This window comes from Coregonus lavaretus (genome assembly GCF_964263955.1).
Source record: "Coregonus lavaretus genome assembly, contig: HAP1_SCAFFOLD_1169, whole genome shotgun sequence".
Lineage (NCBI taxonomy): Eukaryota > Metazoa > Chordata > Actinopteri > Salmoniformes > Salmonidae > Coregonus > Coregonus lavaretus.
Window position 1 is genome coordinate 111475 of NW_028164739.1, and position 22206 is coordinate 133680.

Sequence of the window (22206 nt, forward strand, 5' to 3'; positions counted from 1 at the left end):
ACAACATTCGGAGAGTACGACCCTGCCTTACACAGGAAGCGGCACAGGTCCTAATCCAGGCACTTGACATCTCCCATCTGGATTACTGCAACTCGCTGTTGGCTGGGCTCCCTGCCTGTGCCATTAAACCCCTACAACTCATCCAGAATGCCGCAGCCCGTCTGGTGTTCAACCTTCCCAAGTTCTCTCACGTCACCCCGCTCCTCCGCACACTCCACTGGCTTCCAGTTGAAGCTTGCATCTGCTACAAGACCATGGTGCTTGCCTACGGAGCTGTGAGGGGAACAGCACCTCCGTACCTTCAGGCTATGATCAGTCCCTACACCCAAACGAGGGCATTGCGTTCATCCACCTCTGGCCTGCTGGCCCCCCTACCTCTGCGGAAGCACAGTTCACTGGCTATAAGGTGAATGCACCAATTTGTAAGTCGCTCTGGATAAGAGCGTCTGCTAAATGACGTAAATGTAAATGTAAATAAACACATATTGTATTTCTGTAGTTCTCAAAATCCATATGTAGCAGGCAAACCAGATCAAAATCTATAGTTTTACCAAACGGTTAAGTGATTAACCATTATGCACTGTTGGATTAAGTGATGGTCAAATGTATTTAAACAAATGATAAGAAAATCATTTGAAAAGTATTGTGATTATTACATTGTGAAAGGCATTTGCTTTATATGAAAGGTATTTCTAGATGAAACACTGATTATGTTTGGTGAAAATGTTGGTGTGATTTTGTGTGTTGTACTTATTAGTCAATTGAAAATGTGCTTAAAGATTTGAAAAAACTGCCTTTTTGATGATCTGTTTTGAGTTTTGTACTAAGAGTTGTGAAATGTTACCACATACATGTGAAAATAGTATGAAAGCTATCAAAAAAAAAATCATGAATATTTTTAAAGACATTTTATTCTTCTCAAGATCATTAGCACAACATGATGTGAGCTCTGTGCTCTGTGATTTTGAGAGTGACATTCTGATGTATCTGAAGTAGTTTGCTGTATTGGAGCCAACAACAGAATGAATAGCTCAGTATTTAACATGACATTATGGCATTCTGAGCTAACTTTCACACTTTTGCTTAGAGGACATCTGTGGTTGTGAGCTGTTCATTTCCTGTATAGAAGAGGGAGAGAGACAGAGAGCGTTCTTGTTGAACGTAAAATAATATCAGACTGGGTTGTGGTTCGGAGGACCCTGAACCATGAACCTGGTTTAAAGTGAGAGTCTGTGGAGGTCTTGGTCTAGTACTCATCACTACATCTCTGTAGCACATGACCCCTCAAATCTATACATTTCTAGCATATGCAGTACTTTGTAGTGACTTTGATTCTGGGGTTAAACTAGTCCATATGATGCAATAGTTGCTATCTACCACTGAGGGGGCCATGTACACACAAACAGAAGCAGGAAGAGAGTTACAGACAGTGAAGTCTATTAACATTAGGAAGTAGAGTCATTCTGGCTGGTACCTTGGTACTTGACACACATTTGTACTCAGGTACCATATAATATACCAGGCAGACTGAAACAATAAACATGGCTCTTCATCTCTCCCTCCTCCTCCTCCTCCTCCTCTTCCTCATCCTCTACAGAGTATCAGCAGGTATGTGTAACATGTTTCTATAAAGGGCTGAAGTCCAGTGGGTCAATTCACTGTAAACACGGTGTAATAAATCTCAATCATTAACAAGCTGTTTCATAGTGTATAAGCAATGGGATTTTTTTTCTGGAGTGCAGATTCTGTTGAATTCCAACCTAAATGTGTTTTGTGTTGATGTGTCCACAGTGAGGTATGTGTCTGTGCAGACAGGAGGCTCCATCACCATCCCATGTCACTATGATCTGAATCACACCAACCATGTGAAATACTGGTGTAAAGGATTACTTTGGCATGGATGTTCTTATGTGGTACGCACTGACCATCCTAAGATCAGTGGTAAGGCCTCAATCTCTGATGACATCAACAAGAGAATCTTCACTATGACCATGACTAACCTGAAGTCACGGGACTCTGAGAATTACAGGTGTGTTGTGGAGATCAATGGAGGACCAGATATCAGGATACAATGGTTCTACCTATCTGTCACTCCAGGTAAGATCCCTTCACTGTTTGTATCTAGTAAAGTAGAATGAATAGTGCTCAGCAATGTCCTATGGATTGTCCTGTAAACCTGCAATGTCAAATACAAAATAATGACCCAATTATAAATATTGTTTTACAACAAATGAAATGATAAATGTGTAACCTGTCACGGTTTCGGCCGAGGCTGCTCCTCCTCCTGGTTCGGGCAGGCTTCGGCGTTCGCCGTCCCCGGAATACTAGCTGCCACCGTTGTATGTTTCGTGTGTTGATTGCTTTGGTCTGTCTGGTACACCTGTGTCTGTTTGTGTCCTAATTACGTGTCCTATAAGTTCCCTGTTTTGTGTTAGTTATATTGTGTGTTGTTGTCCGCGTGTCGTTTGAGCTGCGTGTTTTGCGCTCTACATGTTTTGTTTGACGCATGTTGCGTACTGTTCTCGCCTCTGTATTTTCGAGGTTGTGTATTGATTATTGTTCACTTTACTATAGTAAAGTTTGTTGGACTAAACCTCTGTGTCCTGCGCCTGACTCCTCATCACATCCACATCGGTGCCAAACTGACAGAACAACACACCATCTATGGAGTCAGCAGGATCAGCGACGACAACCTGGTCGCTAGAAGAACGGCTCAGTCAGCAGGACTCCATGATCCGGCAACTGGAGGCCGTTCTGGGCGAGGTGTCCAACACTCTGCACCGGTTGGCTAATGGAGAATGCCCACGTCCTCATACACCATCCCATCACCACCGGTCAGTCCTCGTCTCTCAGCGCCGGAACCCAGTGGTATTCGGCTCTCGCTCCCGAGGGCATATGACGGTTCTGCAGCCGGGTGTCAGGGGTTCCTCCTGCAGGTAGAACTATACCTGGATACTATACACCCAGCGCCCTCGGGATACGAGAGCGTCTCCGCCCTCATCTCCTGTCTATCCGGAAAGGTGTTGGAGTGGGCCAACGCCGAATGGAGGAGAATAGACGCAGCTACCATCACCTACGCTGAGTTCTCCCGCCGCTTCCGGGCAGTCTTCGATCACCCACCTGAAGGGAAGGCGGCGGGGGAGCGTCTGTTCTACCTCCGACAGGAGAAGAGGAGCGCACAGGAGTTCGCACTGGAGTTCCGGACGTTAGCTGCGGATGCAGGATGGAATGAGAGGGCCCTCATCGACCAGTACCGGTGTAGCCTGCGAGAGGACGTTCGTCGTGAGCTGGCCTGCAGGGACACCAACCTATGCTTCGACCAGCTGGTGGACATCTCCATCCGGCTTGACACCCTGCTGGCCACCCGCGGACGTCCCGAGTGGGGGTCGTCCATTCCATCCTCCAGCACCTCCGAGCCAATTCCTATGGAGCTCGGGGGTGCTGGCGCTAGAGAGAGGAGGAGGGAGAACCCGAGGGGGGCCACCCCCTGCACCAACTGTGGCCGTGGAGGACACACCGCGGCCAGGTGCTGGGGAGGGTCTTCTGAGAGAGGGGACAACAGGTCACGCACTGGGGAGTCATTTCAGGTGAGTAGGCGCCCCACTTACCCAGAGCTCTCTGTTGGTCACATGAGTATTCCTGTGTGTTTTCCACAGGTGGCACCTCATTCCCAGCATAAGGCGCTAGTAGATTCAGGCGCAGCTGGGAACTTTATTGATCGGGCATTTTGTGCTAGGTTAGGAATTCCCCTTCGGCCGGTAGAAGTTCCATTCCCTGTCCACGCATTAGACAGCCGGCCGTTGGGGTCGGGTCTGATCAGGGATGTCACAGCACCGCTGACGATGACGACGCAGGGGGGTCATGAGGAAATCATTCAGTTCTATCTGATTGACTCTCCTGCGTACCCAGTGGTGTTGGGGCTTCCCTGGTTAAGCACCCACGATCCTACCATAGCGTGGCAACAGAGGGCTCTTATGGAGTGGTCTGCCCAGTGTGTAGGGAGATGTCTAGGTGTTTCCATAGGGGCGACCTCGGTAGAGAGTCCGAACCAAGTGCCCGCACTGCGCATTCCCCCCGAGTATGAGGATTTAGCACTAGCGTTTAGCAAATCGAGGGCAGCACGGCTACCTCCTCATAGACAGGGGGACTGTGCGATAAATCTCCAGACCGGAGCAGCTCTTCCCAGGAGTCATGTGTATCCCCTGTCTCAAGAGGAGACTGCGGCTATGGAGACTTACATAGCCGAGTCCTTGGCACAGGGATACATACGGTCCTCTACTTCTCCGGTCTCCTCGAGTTTCTTCTTTGTGAAGAAGAAGGATGGGGGATTGCGCCCGTGTATTGATTACCGTAGTCTCAATCAGATCACAGTAAAATACAGTTACCCACTTCCACTGATTGCGACGATGACGGAGTCATTACGCGGAGCGCGGTTCTTCACAAAGTTGGATCTCAGGAGCGCGTACAATTTGGTGCGCATTAGGGAGGGGGATGAATGGAAAACAGCATTTAGCACCACCTCGGGTCATTACGAGTATCTCGTCATGCCATACGGGTTAATGAATGCTCCTTCAGTCTTCCAATCCTTTGTTGACAAGATTTTCCGGGACATGCATGGGCAGGGTGTAGTGGTGTACATTGACGACATTCTAGTGTATTCTTCTACACGAGCCGAGCATGTAGCCCAGGTGCGCCGAGTATTGAGACGACTGTTGGAGCATGACTTGTATGTCAAGGCAGAGAAATGCCTGTTCTTCCAGGAGTCCGTCTCCTTTTTGGGTTATCGGTTGTCCGCGTCTGGCGTGGAGATAGAGGTAGATCGGGTAGCGGCTGTGCGTAATTGGCAAACTCCAACCACCGTAAAAGAGGTGCAGCGGTTCTTGGGTTTTGCTAATTACTACCGGAGGTTTATCCGGGGCTTTGGACAGGTTGCAGCTCCCATTACGTCCCTGCTAAAGGGGGGTCCGGTGCGCTTGCGGTGGTCAGCTGAGGCGGACAGGGCATTTGTCAAGCTGAAGAACCTGTTCACCTCGGCCCCGGTGCTGGCGCATCCGGATCCTACTTTCCAAGTAGAGGTGGACGCGTCCGAGACCGGTATTGGGGCAGTCCTGTCACAACGGTCCGGCACGCCACCTAAGCTCCGCCCCTGTGCGTTCTACTCTAAGAAGCTCAGCTCGGCGGAGCGCAATTATGACGTTGGGGACAGGGAGCTGTTAGCTGTAGTCCAGGCCCTAAAGGAGTGGAGGCATTGGCTTGAGGGGGCTCAACACCCTTTCCTCATTCTGACTGATCACCGTAACCTGGAGTACATCCGGGCAGCTAGGAGATTGAACCCTCGTCAGGCTAGGTGGAACATGTTCCTGACCCGGTTTGTTTTTAAGATCACATACATCCCTGGGTCCCAGAACGGTAAGGCAGATGCCCTGTCCCGGGCTTTCATGGAACGCCTGGGGGTCTCAGTTAGCCTTACCTCGGGGTACCACCCAGAGAGCAATGGGCAGGTTGAACGTGTGAACCAGGATGTGGGTAGGTTTTTGATGTCCTATTGCCGGGACCGGCCGGAGGAGTGGTCGAGGTATATCCCCTGGGCAGAGATGGCCCAGAACTCTCTCCGCCACTCCTCCACCGGATTAACACCTTTCCAGTGTATTTTAGGGTATCAGCCGGTCCTGGCACCGTGGCACGAGAGCCAGACCGAGGCCCCTGCGGTGGACGAGTGGATTCGGCGCTCGGAGGAGACGTGGGACGCTGCCCATGTCCATCTGCAGCGTGCCATCCGTCAACAAAAGGCGAGCGCCGATCGCCACCGCAGTGAGGGGCCGGTGTACGCACCGGGAGATCGAGTCTGGCTCTCGACTCGAAACCTGCCCCTCCGCCTGCCCTGCCGGAAGCTGGGTCGGCGGTTTGTGGGGCCCTTCAAAATCCTGAGACGATTGAACGAGGTGTGTTACAGATTACAACTGCCTATTGAGTACAGAAATATTAACCCCTCGTTCCATGTGTCTCTTCTCAGGCCGGTGGTAGCTGGTCCACTCCAAGAAGAGGAGATAGGAGAGACCCCTCCACCCCCTTTGGACATCGAGGGGGCACCGGCGTACAGGGTCCGGACTATATTGGACTCGAGGCGCCGGAGGAGTGGTCTCCAGTATCTCGTGGAGTGGGAGGGGTACGGTCCGGAGGAACGGTGCTGGGTGCCTAGGAGGGACATCCTCGACCCATCCCTCCTCACAGATTTCCACCGTGGGCATCCCACGCGCCCGGGTCCGCGTCCTCCTGGCCGTCCCCGAGACCGGGGTCGGCGCACGGCTGGAGCCGCGCGTCAAGGGGGGGGTACTGTCACGGTTTCGGCCGAGGCTGCTCCTCCTCCTGGTTCGGGCAGGCTTCGGCGTTCGCCGTCCCCGGAATACTAGCTGCCACCGTTGTATGTTTCGTGTGTTGATTGCTTTGGTCTGTCTGGTACACCTGTGTCTGTTTGTGTCCTAATTACGTGTCCTATAAGTTCCCTGTTTTGTGTTAGTTATATTGTGTGTTGTTGTCCGCGTGTCGTTTGAGCTGCGTGTTTTGCGCTCTACATGTTTTGTTTTACGCATGTTGCGTACTGTTCTCGCCTCTGTATTTTCGAGGTCGTGTATTGATTATTGTTCACTTTACTATAGTAAAGTTTGTTGGACTAAACCTCTGTGTCCTGCGCCTGACTCCTCATCACATCCACATCGGTGCCAAACTGACATAACCAGTCTGAAATTCATAGACAGAGATATACTGTATACGTAGGTGCAAGAACTGACCATGTTTACAAATTATTTACAAACCACTGAGTAAAACAAGAATATATTTGGGGTCATGATGGGGTAACAGTTGAACTAAACTCGTGAGGCAAGTTAAATTCTTCAATAATTAATGGCTATATATAATTATCATGAATTTAAAAGACCAACAATGGATGTACCAATCACAGACTGCAGCTTTAAGGAATTTGTTAGGAGCCTGTTGTAAAAACACTTTTTTCTCCTCTGAATTCTTGTTTTTTACCTCTGTGTTCAGGTATTCCAGAACTCTATGTGGACCAACAGGAGGTGACTGGAGTAGAAGGAGGGAGTGTCACTGTCCGTTGTTACTCTAGTAACTCTGGAGATATGAAGTGGTGCAGGATGGGTGGTGGTTGTAGAAGTGGGTATTCTGTGCCATTAATGGGTATCAGAAAAGTCTTAACAGTGACTATGACTGGACTGAAGATGGAGAACACTGACTGGTATTGGTGTAGAGTGGGAGAACTAGGGATGCCTGTTCACATCACTGTCAGTCAACAAACTGCAACACAGAGAACCACTACAATGACGTCAAGTGAGTAGATCAATCACATACTTTATGATCAAACATGATTCACTCTGTTTTATCCAGTGGTATCATCTGGAACAAATTGTAATATTAACTATGAATGTGATGTTGCTATACAACCTGACTATCTGGTATCCCAGTAATTTCATTGATGGCATTGTTATTTTATCTCACAGCAAACCAAGCTCCAACCAATCAACAACCCTCTGCCTCTCCAACTGCTGAGCCTGTTCAGATTGACAACACAAGTCAAGGAGCTGATGGGAACATGGAGGACGTCCACCAGAGGTTATTATCACTCATTCAGCTCTATTATCCCACATATTATGGCAATTGTTTGATAATATGAACACAAAGAAGCGTTACAATTTCATCATACACTACAACAGTTAAAGCTAACCAAACATCCTCCTAAATGCATATAGAGACTGTTAGCACTTCGTCTTGGTAGAACATCTCTGTGGTTGCCTTGTGAGAAGTAGCAGCAATGTTGGTGTCATTCTCACTCATTTTGAATGAGTTGCACACATAAAATTAACGTAATTTCAATAGTAATCATATAATTTCTTCAAGTTTCTAAACTTCCAAAGATACAATCAACCAAGGCCGAATGATAGCATACCTAGCTTCACGTTGAAATGATGGTGTTCGTTGTTGGGCAAATCAGATGTCAATGTAGCCTACATAAACCCAACCTCACTCTGAATTTACTTTCACATACAGCTTGTGTAAGAGAAGTTAGAGGAGTTACTTTCAACTATTTAACATTATTTAGGTAATCTACGCAAATTAGTGTGGAAACTGATCAATGTCTAAATGTGTTGACATGATAGTTTAGCTGAATTGAACACAGCTTGTTTCCAAAGCTAAGCAGTGTACATAGAGGTAGGCATCTGGATGGTAGACTGGTTCTCACTGAAGTGCATTACCCCATATATACCAGTAGGAGTGACTGTTCAGGACTGTGGCTTCACGTTGTATTTCAATATACCTCTTTATTTAGGTTAAAAGCATGACATTGAAACAATGAAGTTGATTCAAACATACCATTTTACTATCAACATTGGAACAAGGTCAAATAAAATATGTCTAATCAAATCTCAAATTCAACATAATTTCAACCACCCAATCGAATATAGACAGAAAAATCACATTTGATGTTTTCAACGCAATTTCAACATACATAGTTTTGATGATTATGTTAAAAATAGATTGATGTAACAACCTGTTAGTCAGGTTAAGTCAATGTATTTAAGAGCTGAAAACAGTACTGGTTGATGACTTTTTTCAAACCCAATATATTTTTTACATTGATTCCACGTCACAATACGTTGAGAAATTACGTTCAAACAACGTTGATTTAACCAGTGTGTGCCCCGTGAGTTACCATTTCCTCTTGGGTAGAATAACATCTCTGTGGTTGCCTTGTGAGAAGTAGCAGCAATGTTGCTGTTATTCTCAGTCTATCATTTGCATGGTTAAATTGCAAACTTATATGATCAGAGGCCGTCTGCGCTCTTTTAAGGTCCTTACTACTGAAAAGTGTCTGTTCCAGGTGCGTAGGAGTCAACATAACAATACTGGACGAGATAGAGACCAGCACACTGTCGAAAAAAGGTTGCACACTTAAAGTCAACCTCATTTGTATAGTAATAATCTCAATAGTAATAATATAATATCTTTATTTGCATGGTGAAGTTCCGCACGTGTATAGCTGCAAACAACAAATTATAACTTTTTCACAAATGATCTATTTATAATGATCAATGTAAAAGTTCTTATAGAGCATGCCATCCACCAGTTCCATAGATGTGAAAGTCCTACTGATCTCTCTGGGCATGTTGGTGGTGGTGACAGCTGGTATCCTAGTCACATGGAAGATGTGGACAAAGCATAGTAAGTATTTATTTAAAATATATTAATTAAATACATTACAATATATTATAGTATTGGAATATACAATAGAATGAATTGTGCACACATTATGGAATGTACGTACAGTACACCTTCATTTAGCTCTGAGGAGACAGGTGGTGTTGAAGTGACATGAAACGTAACTGCCAATCAGGTATGGGTCCACTGTAACACAGAGGACATTCATTTCTCCCTCTCTAGAGGACAATAAAGCTGAGAACCAGCCAACAAGCACTGCAGCGGTGGGCTACGTTCATCTTGTCTTTTCAATCATACATGCACCTTTCTATTCTTGATATAGTCATTTCCATACAGTATGAGTCTGTGTCCGTCTCTCTACCAGCAGGACCCATTTCCTGACAATGATGATGTAACGTACAGTACTGTCGTCTTAAAGAGGAAGACCCAGCTAAAGTTACAGACCAAGGTAAGAATGAACGAATGAAATGGATTTGACAATATTTTTATACATATAATGTTGTTTCAACGATGAGAAAAGGACAAAACACATCCAAAACATAATAGTCTACAGACGTATTCCCACTGTGGTTATTATTATTATTTTTACTATTATTATTATTACTATTATTATTATTACTATTATTATTGTTACTATTGCTATTATTAATATTACTATTATTATTATTATTATTATTATTATTATTATTATTATTATTACTATTATTATTACTATTACTATTATTACTATTCCCACTGTGGTTATTATTATTATTACTATTACTACTATTACTATTATTATTATTACTATTCTTATTATTCTTATTATTACTATTATTATTACTATTACTATTATTACTATTATTATTATTATTCCCATCGTGGTTGTCTTATTCAGACAGCTCACATACAGGTAGGCTGATGTTGTTCATCTAGTTGGATGTGTTCTAGCCACAGCTTCATATTAAGGTACTTTAATAAATGTATGGATTGGTTGATTGTTTAGTAAACATGTTCTCTGTATCACCATTATATAAATGTCAATTTCATGGTACAATCTATCATGACAAAATGTCCCTGTTCACCTCTCTACCTGTTCCTCCTCTGTAGGCAGCAGAACCAGATGATAATGTGGTCTACAGCTCACTAGCTCTACAGGTGACCACACAGGTCAGTGTTGGTGTCTCCTCTGTCTGTTGTACCAGATGATGCTGATCTCTCAACAAAGATACAGACAACACCACATTGCTATGTGTAGTAAACGTCACTCTTTAATCACACAAATCTTTCTTAGTCTTTTTAGTTTGCTGTATGAAAAACTGTATCATCACATTGTGACCAGCTAACCTCATTGTTTTCAGTGTGTATCCATAACATTACAGTGTGGAGTGTGCCTGGGTTTAGGCTGAAGTTGCCCCTAGATGCTGATCTTCGGTCAGATTTAAAAAAAAATCCCACTTAAGGTTAAGGTTAGGATTGGGGGAGGGGAAGCTGATCCTAGATCTGTATCTATTGGTCCTCTGTAGCTCAATTGGTAGAGCATGGCGCTTGTAACGCCAGGGTAGTGGGTTCGATCCCCAGGACCACCCATACGTAAAAATTTATGCACACATGACTGTAAGTTGCTTTGGATAAAGCGTCTTCTAAATGGCATATTATTATTATTATTGGAAATGTCACCACAATGAATGTGACTGAATGTTACACGTTCTCTCCAGCAGAGGGCAGCAGCAGCACAGCAGTGACTGACTGAGTGACCTTGGTGGAGTCCTTATCCTGGAAGGACAGCCCACTCCCCTCTCCTGGGTCTCAACATCTATCTGCCTCCAATATGCTTTTGTCATACCTCTTAACCCACCCCAGAAAGACCCCTCTATCCTTTTGTGTCCATAAACTACTGAAGACAGTCTGCTGTGTTAGTTTTCTTGTCACCCCATACACTATCTGTTATAGTAGTTATGTGTCACCCACCTTTTACCCCTGTCACTTGTTTTTTACATCATCATCTTATTTCTGTCACCTAATTAATTGTCCTATGCCTGTAACTAATCATGATCAAAAGTATAGATAGTATAGTATAGTAGCTACTATGTATAATAACTACTGTACTGCGATAATAAAATGTACTATACTGTCTATATTGCACAATGGACATCTGTCACACCTGATGTGTATTTTTTATGGATTATCAGATAAAATTGAGTTAATCATGAACATATAGTTAACATTCTTTGTGGCTAACTGAATTGGGCCGTTTGTTTTTGTCTCTCTCTTCAAACACAGTGAAGGGAGCAGCACCAGGGTTGAATAGAGTTTGGGCTAGACCTTTGTCTCCTTGGTATCTTCTTGATTGATTACAGCATGAGGGGGTGAGGTTTGTGTAATTTAGGGCCTTGTCATGTTTAAACTAAACATGAGTGTGTGTGCAAGACAGGGGAGCGGGTGATTGGTTGGAGTAATAGTTCAGCCGTCCTCAGGGACAAAGGAAGTGGGCGGAGGAATAAAAGAGCAGGAAAACTGAAGAGGACTATATAAGATGGAGGGAGACCTTAAGGATGTGTGCCCCTCTGCAGACTGGTATCGGCTTTGTTGAAAACTTTAATAAAGTCATTTCTTGATGCAACAAAAACTCTGTAAGACCTTATTTGTAATAAAGTATAGTGGTTATTTTCCAAAACACACCCTGATCTGTTTCACCTGTCTTGTGCTTGTCTCCATCCCCCTCCAGGTGTAGCCCATTTTCCCCAGTATCTCCTGTGCATTTCTACCTGTGTTTTCTGTTTGTCTGTTGCCAGTTTGTCCTGTTTCGTCAAGCCTACCAGCGTGTTTTTCCCGTACTTCTATTCTCTCTAGTCCCTGTTTTCTAGTTCTCCCGGTTCTGACCTATTCTACCTGTCCTGATTCCGAGCATGCCTGCTGTCCTGGACCTATCTGACTCTGACCTGGTTTACAAACCTCTGCCTGACCTGACCCTGAGCCTGCCTGCCGTTCTCTACCTTATTGACTCTGCCCTGGATTACTGACCTCTGCCTGCCCTTGACCTGTCGTTTGCCTGCCCACTGTTTTGTAATAAACATCTATGATTTGAACTGTTTGCATATGGGTCTTATCCTGATTCCTGATAGTACAAACTGGCTGACCCAGCAGACTCGGACAAGCTCTGCGACGCCGTCTCCTCCCACTGAGCCACCATTGCAAGACACGAGGAGTTACTTCACAACCTTATGGAAGGATTCCAGACCTTGGCTGAACGCCACGGCTGTGCTTTCCATACATTGCAGGAGAAAGTCAGCAGATTGTCTATTAGGCAGCAGCCACTACTTTAATCCCCCAGACTCTCAGCAACCCAGCCACCAGCGGCATTTCTTCCCAGCCTACTACGGTGTCCCGAGAACCATGCTTACCTCCGGAGCGCTATGCTGGAGATTCTGGAACCTGCCAAGCTTTTCTCTCCCAGTACTCCCTCATCTTCTGTTCCGGTTGCCCTCGCACGTCCTCAATTTCCACCTCGCCTCCAAGGAATCCCGGAAATCTCCAAAGTCTACACTTTCGAGTGAATCCGATGTCACCCGAGTTCTCTCAGAAATCACAGAGGGTTGCCGACTCGCCTATGCAACTTGGCAGAGCTAGATTGTCTCCTGCCGAATGGTTACACAGAATGAACACATAGGGCTGTCATTATATTTCTACCTGTCCTGTAAAAAGACCCGGCTCATCAGGAGGTATGAGTACACTGGTGGCCATTACGGAGAATGTCCAGTCTCCCATTACTCGTACCCCTCTCCATGCCATCCTGCTGTGCGGTGACCGGTCCAAATCTCTCCCGGTACTCATTGACTCTGGGGCCGACAAGAGTTTTATGGACGCTACCCTGGTGTCAGAGTTGGGAATCCCCACTCAAACCCTCTCCATTCCCATGGACGTCGGAGCGCTGGATGAGCGTTCTATTGGCAGAGTCACCCACAACATGTTTCCTATCAACCTGCGAGTGTCAGGCAACCAACGCGAGACGATCCAGTTTCTACTTATCGAATCCCCTCAGGTGCCCGTTGTGTTGGGGTTTTCATGGCTCCAATAGACACAATCCCCTTGTGGACTGGACTGTGGGTTCAATCAATGATTGGACCGCATTCTGCCATGCTCAATGCCTGAAGTAGGCGCAGCATGCCCTGGGACGTCTTCCTGCAGGCTTGGGTAAAGTCTCTGACCTTTTCGCCATTCCCATGGAATACCAGGACATCCGGGAGGTTTTCAGCAAGGCCCGTGCCACCTCACTTCCTCCGCTTCGGCCCTATGACTGCGCCATTGACCTTCTCCCGGGCACTGCACCGCCTCAGGGGTGGCTCTATTCCCTGTCGGGTCCGGAGACCAAGGCGATGGAAACGTACATTGAGGACTCCCTGGCTGCAGGGTGTATCCGTCATTCTGCCTCCCCCGCCGGCACAGGGTTTTTCTTTGTGGAGAAGAAGGACAAAACCTTGCGCCTGCGTATCGACTACCGGGGCCTGAATGACATCACGGTTAAAAACCGTTACCCACTTCACCTCATCGCCTCGGCTTTTGAGTCTCTCCAGGGGGCTACCATCTTCTCCAAGTTGGACCTCCTGAACGCCTACCATCTGGTAAGGATACGGGAAGGGGACGAGTGGAAGACATCCTTTAACACGGCTAGCAGGCACTACGAATACCTTGTTATGCCATTCAGACTGACCAACGCTCCTGCAGTGTTCCAGGCCCTGGTTAACAATGTTCTCCGTGACAAGTTGAACCAGTTCGTGTTCGTCTACCTCAATGACATTCTCGTTTTTTCCCGCTTGGCTCAAGAACATGTCCTCCATGTTTTTCAGCACTCACCTCTCCCAAGGTCCCGATCACGTGGTCTCCAGGTGCAGACCGGGCGTTCTTGGACCTCAAGCACCGATTCACAACCGCCCCCATCCTAATCCATCCGGATCAGTCCCGGCAGTTCGTGTTGGAGGTCGACGCCTTGGACATCAGATTGGGGTCTGTCCTGTCCCAGCGTTCGGCCCAAGACCAAATGTTGCATCCCTGCACTTTCTTCTCCCATCGTCTCAACACCACTGAAAGGAATTACGACGCGGGTAACCGAGAACTCTTCACGGTTAAGATGGCGTTAGAGGAGTGGAGGCACTGGTTAGAGAGGAAGGAACACCCTTTCATAGTGTGGATGGATCACAAGAACCTGGAATATCTCCACACCGCCAAGCGCCTCAACTCCAGGAAATCTCGACAGGCCCTGCTATTCACTCGGTTCAACTTCACCATCTCATTCAGCCCGGGATCCAAGAATGTGAAGCCGGATGAGCTTTCACGCCTCTATAGCCCCTCTGCTACACCAATGGATCCTGAGACCGCCCTACCCTAACTCTTGTCTCGCGGCTGCATTCGTCAGGGGTATAGAGTACCAGGTCCGTGAGGCGCAGTGTTCCCAGCCGGACCCCGGGGAGGGGGCCCGGTTACCCAGATTTTTGTCCCGGACTCTGCCTGTTCCCCAGTTCTGGAATGGGCTCATCCCTCCCAACTGGCCAGCCATCCTGGCTTCCGTCGGACCCTGACCTTTGTACGACTACCTTTTTGGTGGCCCACCTTGGTTCATGACGTCTCCATGTTCATCACCTCCTGCACTGTGTGTACTCAGAATAAAATTCTAAGGCAAGCTCCGGCTGGCCTCCTTCAACCTCTTCCCGTTCTTCACCGCACCTGGTCCCATATATCCCTGGACTTCGTCAAGGGTCTCCCTCCATCAGATGGCAAAACCACTATCCTCACGTTGGTGGATAGGTTTTCCAAAGCCGCCCACTTCATTCCCCTTCCCAAGTCACCCTCAGCCAAGGAAATGGCCCAGCTCATGGTGCAGCACGTCTTCCGGATCCATGGACTTCCGGTGGTCTCCGATCGCGGTCCTCTGTTTTCGTTCTGTTTCTGGAAGGCGTTCTGCACCCTCATTGGGGCATCGGCCAGCCTGTCCTCCTGTTTTCACCCCCAATCTAACGGCCAGTCGGAGGGAGCCAATCAGGATCTGGAGACGACTCTTCGTTGCCTCGTCTCTGCCAACCCCACCTCCTGGAGCCAGCAACTTGTGTGGGTGGAATACAGTGGGGGGGAAAAGTATTTAGTCAGCCACCAATTGTGCAAGTTCTCCCACTTAAAAAGATGAGAGAGGCCTGTAATTTTCATCATAGGTACACGTCAACTATGACACACAAAATAAGAAAATCACATTGTAGGATTTTTTATGAATTTATTAGCAAATTATGGTGGAAAATAAGTATTTGGTCAATAACAAAAGTTTCTCAATACTTTGTTATATACCCTTTGTTGGCAATGACACAGGTCAAACATTTTCTGTAAGTCTTCACAAGGTTTTCACACACTGTGGCTGGTATTTTGGCCCATTCCTCCATGCAGATCTCCTCTAGAGCAGTGATGTTTTGGGGCTGTCGCTGGGCAACACGGACTTTCAACTCTGACTTTCAACTGATTTTCTATGGGGTTGAGATCTGGAGACTGGCTAGGCCACTCCAGGACCTTGAAATGCTTCTTACGAAGCCACTCCTTCGTTGCCCGGGCGGTGTGTTTGGGATCATTGTCATGCTGAAAGACGCAGCCACGTTTCATCTTCAATGCCCTTGCTGATGGAAGGAGGTTTTCACTCAAAATCTCACGATACATGGCTCCATTCATTCTTTCCTTTACACGGATCAGTGGTCCTGGTCCCTTTACAGAAAAACAGCCCCAAAGCATGATATTTCCACCCCCATGCTTCACAGTAGGTATGGTGTTCTTTGGATGCAACTCAGCATTCTTTGTCCTCCAAACACGACGAGTTGAGTTTTTACCAAAAAGTTCTATTTTGTTTTCATCTGACCATATGACATTCTCCCAATCCTCTTCTGGATCATCCAAATGCACTCTAGCAAACTTCAGACGGGCCTGGACATGTACTGGCTTAAGCAGGGGGACACGTCTGGCACTGCAGGATTTGAGTCCCTGGCGGCGTAGTGTGTTACTGATGGTAGGCTTTGTTACTTTGGTCCCAGCTCTCTGCAGGTCATTCACTAGGTCCCCCCGTGTGGTTCTGGGATTTCTGTTCACTGTTCTTGTGATCATTTTGACCCCACGGGGTGAGATCTTGCGTGGAGCCGCAGATCGAGGGAGATTATCAGTGGTCTTGTATGTCTTCCATTTCCTAATAATTGCTCCCACAGTTGATTTCTTCAAACCAAGCTGCTTACCTATTGCAGATTCAGTCTTCCCAGCCTGGTGCAGGTCTACAATTTTGTTTCTGGTGTCCTTTGACAGGTCTTTGGTCTTGGCCATAGTGGAGTTTGGAGTGTGACTGTTTGAGGTTGTGGACAGTTGTCTTTTATACTGATAACAAGTTCAAACAGGTGCCATTAATACAGGTAACGAGTGGAGGACAGAGGAGCCTCTTAAAGAAGAAGTTACAGGTCTGTGAGAGCCAGAAATCTTGCTTGTTTGTAGGTGACCAAATACTTATTTTCCACCATAATTTGCAAATAAATTCATTAAAAATCCTACAATGTGATTTTCTGGAGAAAAAAAATCTCAATTTGTCTGTCATAGTTGACGTGTACCTATGATGAAAATTACAGGCCTCTCTCATCTTTTTAAGTGGGAGAACTTGCACAATTGGTGGCTGACTAAATACATTCTTTCCCCACTGTATGCCCGCAACAACCTTCCCTGCTCAGTCACTGGTCTCTCGCCTTTCGGGTGTTCGATGGGATATCGGCCCCCGCTCTTCCCTGAGCAAGAGGACAAGGTCAGCATACCCTCGGCCCAGATGTCCATCCGCCACTGTCGCCGTACCTGGAAGAGAGCCCGGCATGCTCTTCTCCAGGTATGGACGACAGGCGGACCGCCATCGGACCCCAGCTCCCCATTGTCATCTCGGGCAGAGGGTATGGCTGACCACTCGGGATCTGCCCCTCCGGGTGGAGTTCCGCAAACTTTCACCCCGTTATATCGGCCCTTTCCCCATCTCTAAGATTCTTAGCCCCTCACCCTCCGTATACATCCCTCTTTTCATGTATCAAGGATTAAACCTCTGTCTCACAGCCCTCTGTCTCCTCTTTCAAGTAAACTAAGGGACAACAACACTTAAGCTTCTACTTCCAGCTTATACAAACTATATACATTTTACGGACACAGTATATTTTACAATAGCTCTCTTTTGTTTGTTTTTAGTCCCATCCTTCAGCTACCCTCAACCCATCCTATCTATCTCTGAAGACCATCCAGTTTTGATTTATATTTGCTATATATTTTTCAACTCTGCTGTTTCATAAAGGTTCTGAACCTATATACAAAATCAGAACTGTTTGTGGTCGCCATTGAACATTCACGTGTCCTGGTCTCCGTCTGCCCAAAATGAATTATTAACCCGAGTGGAGAGTCAAAGGACAATTGTGGAGGGGTTCCCGGGGTTCAAACCAAATCTGTTAAAGTACAGGGCAGGGGAATTGATGAACAGTGGGGCATTTATCACATGTTACTGTTTAAGTACCTTAAGTTGGTTTCTGTAAACATTTACTTTGATTAATTTATGGCACCTTTTATTATGTTTTTTAGAATATTTTTAGCAATTTTGAATGTATAGTTTCTTTATTGAATTTGATTGTTTCCGTAGGAGGGGCTATGGCAATTTATAGGCTGGGGTAGAGCTCGTCCCGGACCTGGAGTCGCGGGCAGACCATGATAAGCAGATTCCACTAGCTTCCATAGCCACCGAGTCAGATTCCACAGCCACAAAGTCAACATTTGATTTAAGGTTAGGCATAAGGTTAGCAGTGTGGTTAGGTTAGGGTTAAGGTTAGGTTCAAAATATAATTTTGGGTGGGGTTTATGACTTTGTGGCTATGGAAGCTAGTGACGACCATGAAATGCTGCATTCACGTGCTCATCAGAACTTCCTATTTCCTAGTTGTGCTGTCGGAAATACAACTTTGTTTCCTTCATGTGCTTTTTAGTGATTTGGTCGGAACAATTCTTCAACTAATAAGAGTTTAGCTAGCATACTTAACATTGACAATATGGTCAAACTAGCTACATTATACATACTGATGAGGCTGTAGTGGTCAAAAACGTATTTGTTGTCATCCTTTGGTTGAAAAGGTTAAATGGTCAGTGATGAAACTTGACAACATGACAACTCGGGCAGCAACATTTTCTCGGTTTCCCCTTGTAATTCCGACTTGGAGGGTTTTTCATGTGAAAATTCCCAGTCGGAACTAGGAATTTCAAAGAAATCCGACAGCACGTGAACGCGGCAATGATCCTTTAATGCAGAAGCATGTAACGTTTAGAGCCCAAGACATATGGGTATCGACTGAAAACCAAGTTGAAGTCTTGTCTCGTGTTTTTCAAAATTTGTAATTTTTTGGTGTGGTTTTCCTGTTTTTGTCCCGCACTGCAAATATTCCTCACTGGATTCTGGAACTCCAACAACCTTTTTGTCAAATAAACCAATGGTGACACCATACCAGCCGCTGCCAACCAACCCTACAGTTTAGCTAAGCAGTCTTTTATCAACATGTAATGCATTGAGTTAACCTGAAACCTGTAGTCTTGTGGTACAGCAGCTTCCTGAGCTACTGCTGATTCGCTACCTTACAGGACAATGTGGTTTTGAGCTGTGTCTATGACCAGGGTTCATTTCCTGGACAACGTTTATTGTTTCTATTTCTATTCCTTTCTAGTCTAATTCTTTTTAAGACAGAGAGGGTTCATATCTGGATTTTGCCAAACACCTTAAAATCACATAGACTGGAAGTCTAATCATGGGTTTACTTTGAAGCTGATTTTTGGTCTGGTCTGTGGAGATATTGGTCTAACTTTATTGGGAACAAATACATCAAGTAAGTACATAAATAAAGAATTGAAATCAATTAATTGGAATAAATCAAATCATATCAATTGTAATGACTGATCCACAGAATGTATTGTTACCAGCCAATCAGGGGTATGTTCACTTTAACAGAAGCAGAATGAGGGGTACAGACAGTGATGTGTATAGGAGTCATTGTCTTTGGTGCCTCTGTCCTTGACACATACATTTGTGTACAGGTACTATAACACAGAAACACAAACCACACATGGCTCTTCATCTCTCCCTCCTCCTCCTCCTCTTCTCCAGACTCTCAGGTAAGGGTAAAATGTTTTTATGAAGTGAAAAAGTATCATGCTTGAAGTCAGACAAAATATTAGCTAGCCTACATATTCAGCCCACACTCATCCCTGCCATACCAGCCATTTTGTACACTACTCACTCCGACTGTTGTCCTTGTCCACCTGAATGGGTAATTGGTAGACCACCTTATCAGTTGACCGAAAGGACTGAGTCTAAATGTGTTTTCTGTTGCTGTGTCTGCAGGTACCCAGGCAGGGGAGTACGGTGTATCCACAGTGAGTAAGGTGTCTGTGAAGACAGGAAACTCCATCACCATCCCATGTCGCTATAATCTGAGATACATAGAATATGTCAAATACTGGTGTCAAGGAGATTACTGGAATTCTTGTTCTGCTCTAGTACGCACAGACCAACCAAAGATATCTGGGACGGTGTCAATCTCTGATGATGTCACCCGAAAAATCTTCTCTGTTACCATGACTGATCTGCAGCCAGAGGACTCTGGGTATTACTGGTGTGCTGTGGAGACTACAGGAAGAGATCAACATACATACTTGCACCTGTCAGTTACCACAGGTTAGCTCCCCATACCTCTCCTCAATCACACTGTTTTTTTATTTGTTCAGTATGACACAGCTATGTAGCTATTGATTTGGGGAAGACTGTTTTAAGGCTCTAAATACAATGCATTTACATGGCTATACATATAGGCAGATACAATGTATGTATGGAGTGTGTTTTCATTGTGGGTTTACATTGTTATACTGTGGAGAACAGAAACACTTTATTATGAAGGGTTTCTACATAAGGACTTCATAACACATTCATAAGCCATGCATAATGAAATCAAAATCACAACCAAATGCTGATTTATTAATTATCTTTGAGACATTAAATTGAAATACTGTAGAATTCCATTCTTCCTATTGAAGACCGCTCTTTCTGAGGAGTACCAATATGGCGGACGGTGGCTTCAAAGCCTCTCATTGGCCAATACATAGCATCAGCAATCTAGTGTTTGTATGCACTGAGTGTACAAAACATTAGGAAAACCTTCCTAATATTGAGTTGCACCACCTTTTGACCTCAAAACAGCCTCAATTCGTCAGGGCATGGACTCTACAAGGTGTCAAATGTGTTCCACAGAGATGCTGGCCCATGTTGATGTCACGGATACGGCCGAGGCTGCCCCTCCTCCTCGTTCGGGCAGGCTTCGGCGGTCGCCGTCACCGGAGTACTAGCTGCCACCGATCGATGTTTCGGTGTCTCACTAGTTCTGTCTGTATTGTTCACACCTGTTACTCATTAGGCTTATTAGTTTCCCTATATTACCTCTGTTTTCCCTCCTGAGTGTGTGCGTGATTGTTCTTTGTTACGTCGTCTGTTGAGCTGTTGTTTTTGCTCTTCCCTGCGTGGAGGGTTTGCTATATTTACTTGGAGTCGAGTAAAGCCATTTATTCTCAGTTCTGTGTCCTGCGCCTGATTCCGTTTCCCCACTGCACCCAGACGCTGACAGTTGACTCCAATGCTTCCCACAGTAGTGTGAAGTTGTCTGGATATCCTTTGGGTGGTGGACCATTCTTGATACACATGGGAAACGGTTGAGCGTGAAAAACCCAGCAGCGTTGCAGTTCTTGACACACTCAAACCGGTGCGCCTGGCACGTACTACCATACCCCGTTCAAAGGCACTTAAATATTTGTTATTGCCCATTCACCCTCTTAATGGCATACATACACAATCCATGTCTCAATTTGCTCAAGGCTTAAAAATCCTTCTTTAACCTGTCTCTTTTCCTTCATCTACACTGATTGAAGCGGATTTAACAAGTGACATTAATAAAGGATACTAGCTTTCACCTGGATTCACCTGGTCAGTCTATGTCATGGAGAGAGCAAGTGATCTTAATGTTTTGTACACTCAGTGTACATCATTGTCTATGAAATGACATGAGTTGCTTCTCCCTTGGTGAATTTGTGTCTGTACCTCTGTGTTCAGGTACGCCAGGACTCTATGTGGACCAACAGGAGGTGACTGGAGTTGAAGGAGGGAGTGTCACTGTCTGTTGTCACTATAGTAACACTGTGGCTAAGAAGTGGTTGTGGTGTAAGATGGGTATCTACTATGTCCCCTTGGTGGGAAGATATTCAGGTCTTTTAGATGGAACATCAGTGACATCACAGCAGACCATTGATAACAACAACAGACACATTTTAACAGTGACTCTGAATGGATTGAATATGGGGGATACTGGCTGGTACTGGTGTTCCACAGGTGACCTACAGATGCCTGTTCACATCACTGTCAATCAACTGACCACAACACAGAGTATCACACCTGCCTCCACCACCACCCCTACCCCCACTTCCACCATCACCATCTCCACTGTCGATCAACTGACCACAACGCAGACTGACACCATCATCAGTAAGTAATGAGAGACCAGTTTTAACCAAATATAGTGAAATTAGTCTTTCAAATTCACAGAATTCAACTTAAGTCATTTTGCATACATGATACATTGATATATCACGCTGAAATTGTCACTTCAACACTAATAAATGAAATACAGAAACTGTTGAACCTTGACAGAAAAGCTGACCCCTCAAGACATCTCTCTGACCTCACCCACAACTATAGTTCCTGCTGTGTCCTCTTCCACCTCTCAGGCCCCAGTCAACAACACACACGATGGAGCCCAAGGGTAGGTGAACACTACCACCTCTTTAGTCGGTACTCAATAAGCAAAAAGGTCATTTATTTTAATTATTGGTTGAATAAATTGTGTTGTTTTAAAATAAAAAAATAAATGCCTTCTGTAT

The 22206-nt window shown here is 45.7% G+C and overlaps 1 protein-coding gene across 2 annotated transcripts; it reads left to right on the top strand.

The window, feature by feature from the left end:
• Positions 1-1479: 1479 nt before the first annotated feature.
• Positions 1480-11036, top strand: LOC311116682 (polymeric immunoglobulin receptor-like). 2 transcript variants are annotated; one of them, XM_084191732.1, is made up of 9 exons: positions 1480-1608; positions 1792-2097; positions 7045-7344; positions 7515-7626; positions 9140-9234; positions 9454-9494; positions 9596-9679; positions 10321-10380; positions 10929-11036. In XM_084191732.1, the coding sequence occupies exons 1-9, from the start codon at positions 1542-1544 to the stop codon at positions 10953-10955; spliced, it is 1092 nt and encodes a 363-aa protein (XP_084047858.1). In that variant the 5' UTR covers positions 1480-1541; the 3' UTR covers positions 10956-11036. The 2 variants fall into 2 exon arrangements, with proteins under 2 accessions (XP_084047858.1, XP_084047859.1); XM_084191733.1 differs by lacking the exons at positions 9140-9234; positions 9454-9494; positions 9596-9679; positions 10321-10380; positions 10929-11036 and adding an exon at positions 8864-9035.
• The last annotated feature ends 11170 nt before the right edge of the window (positions 11037-22206 follow it).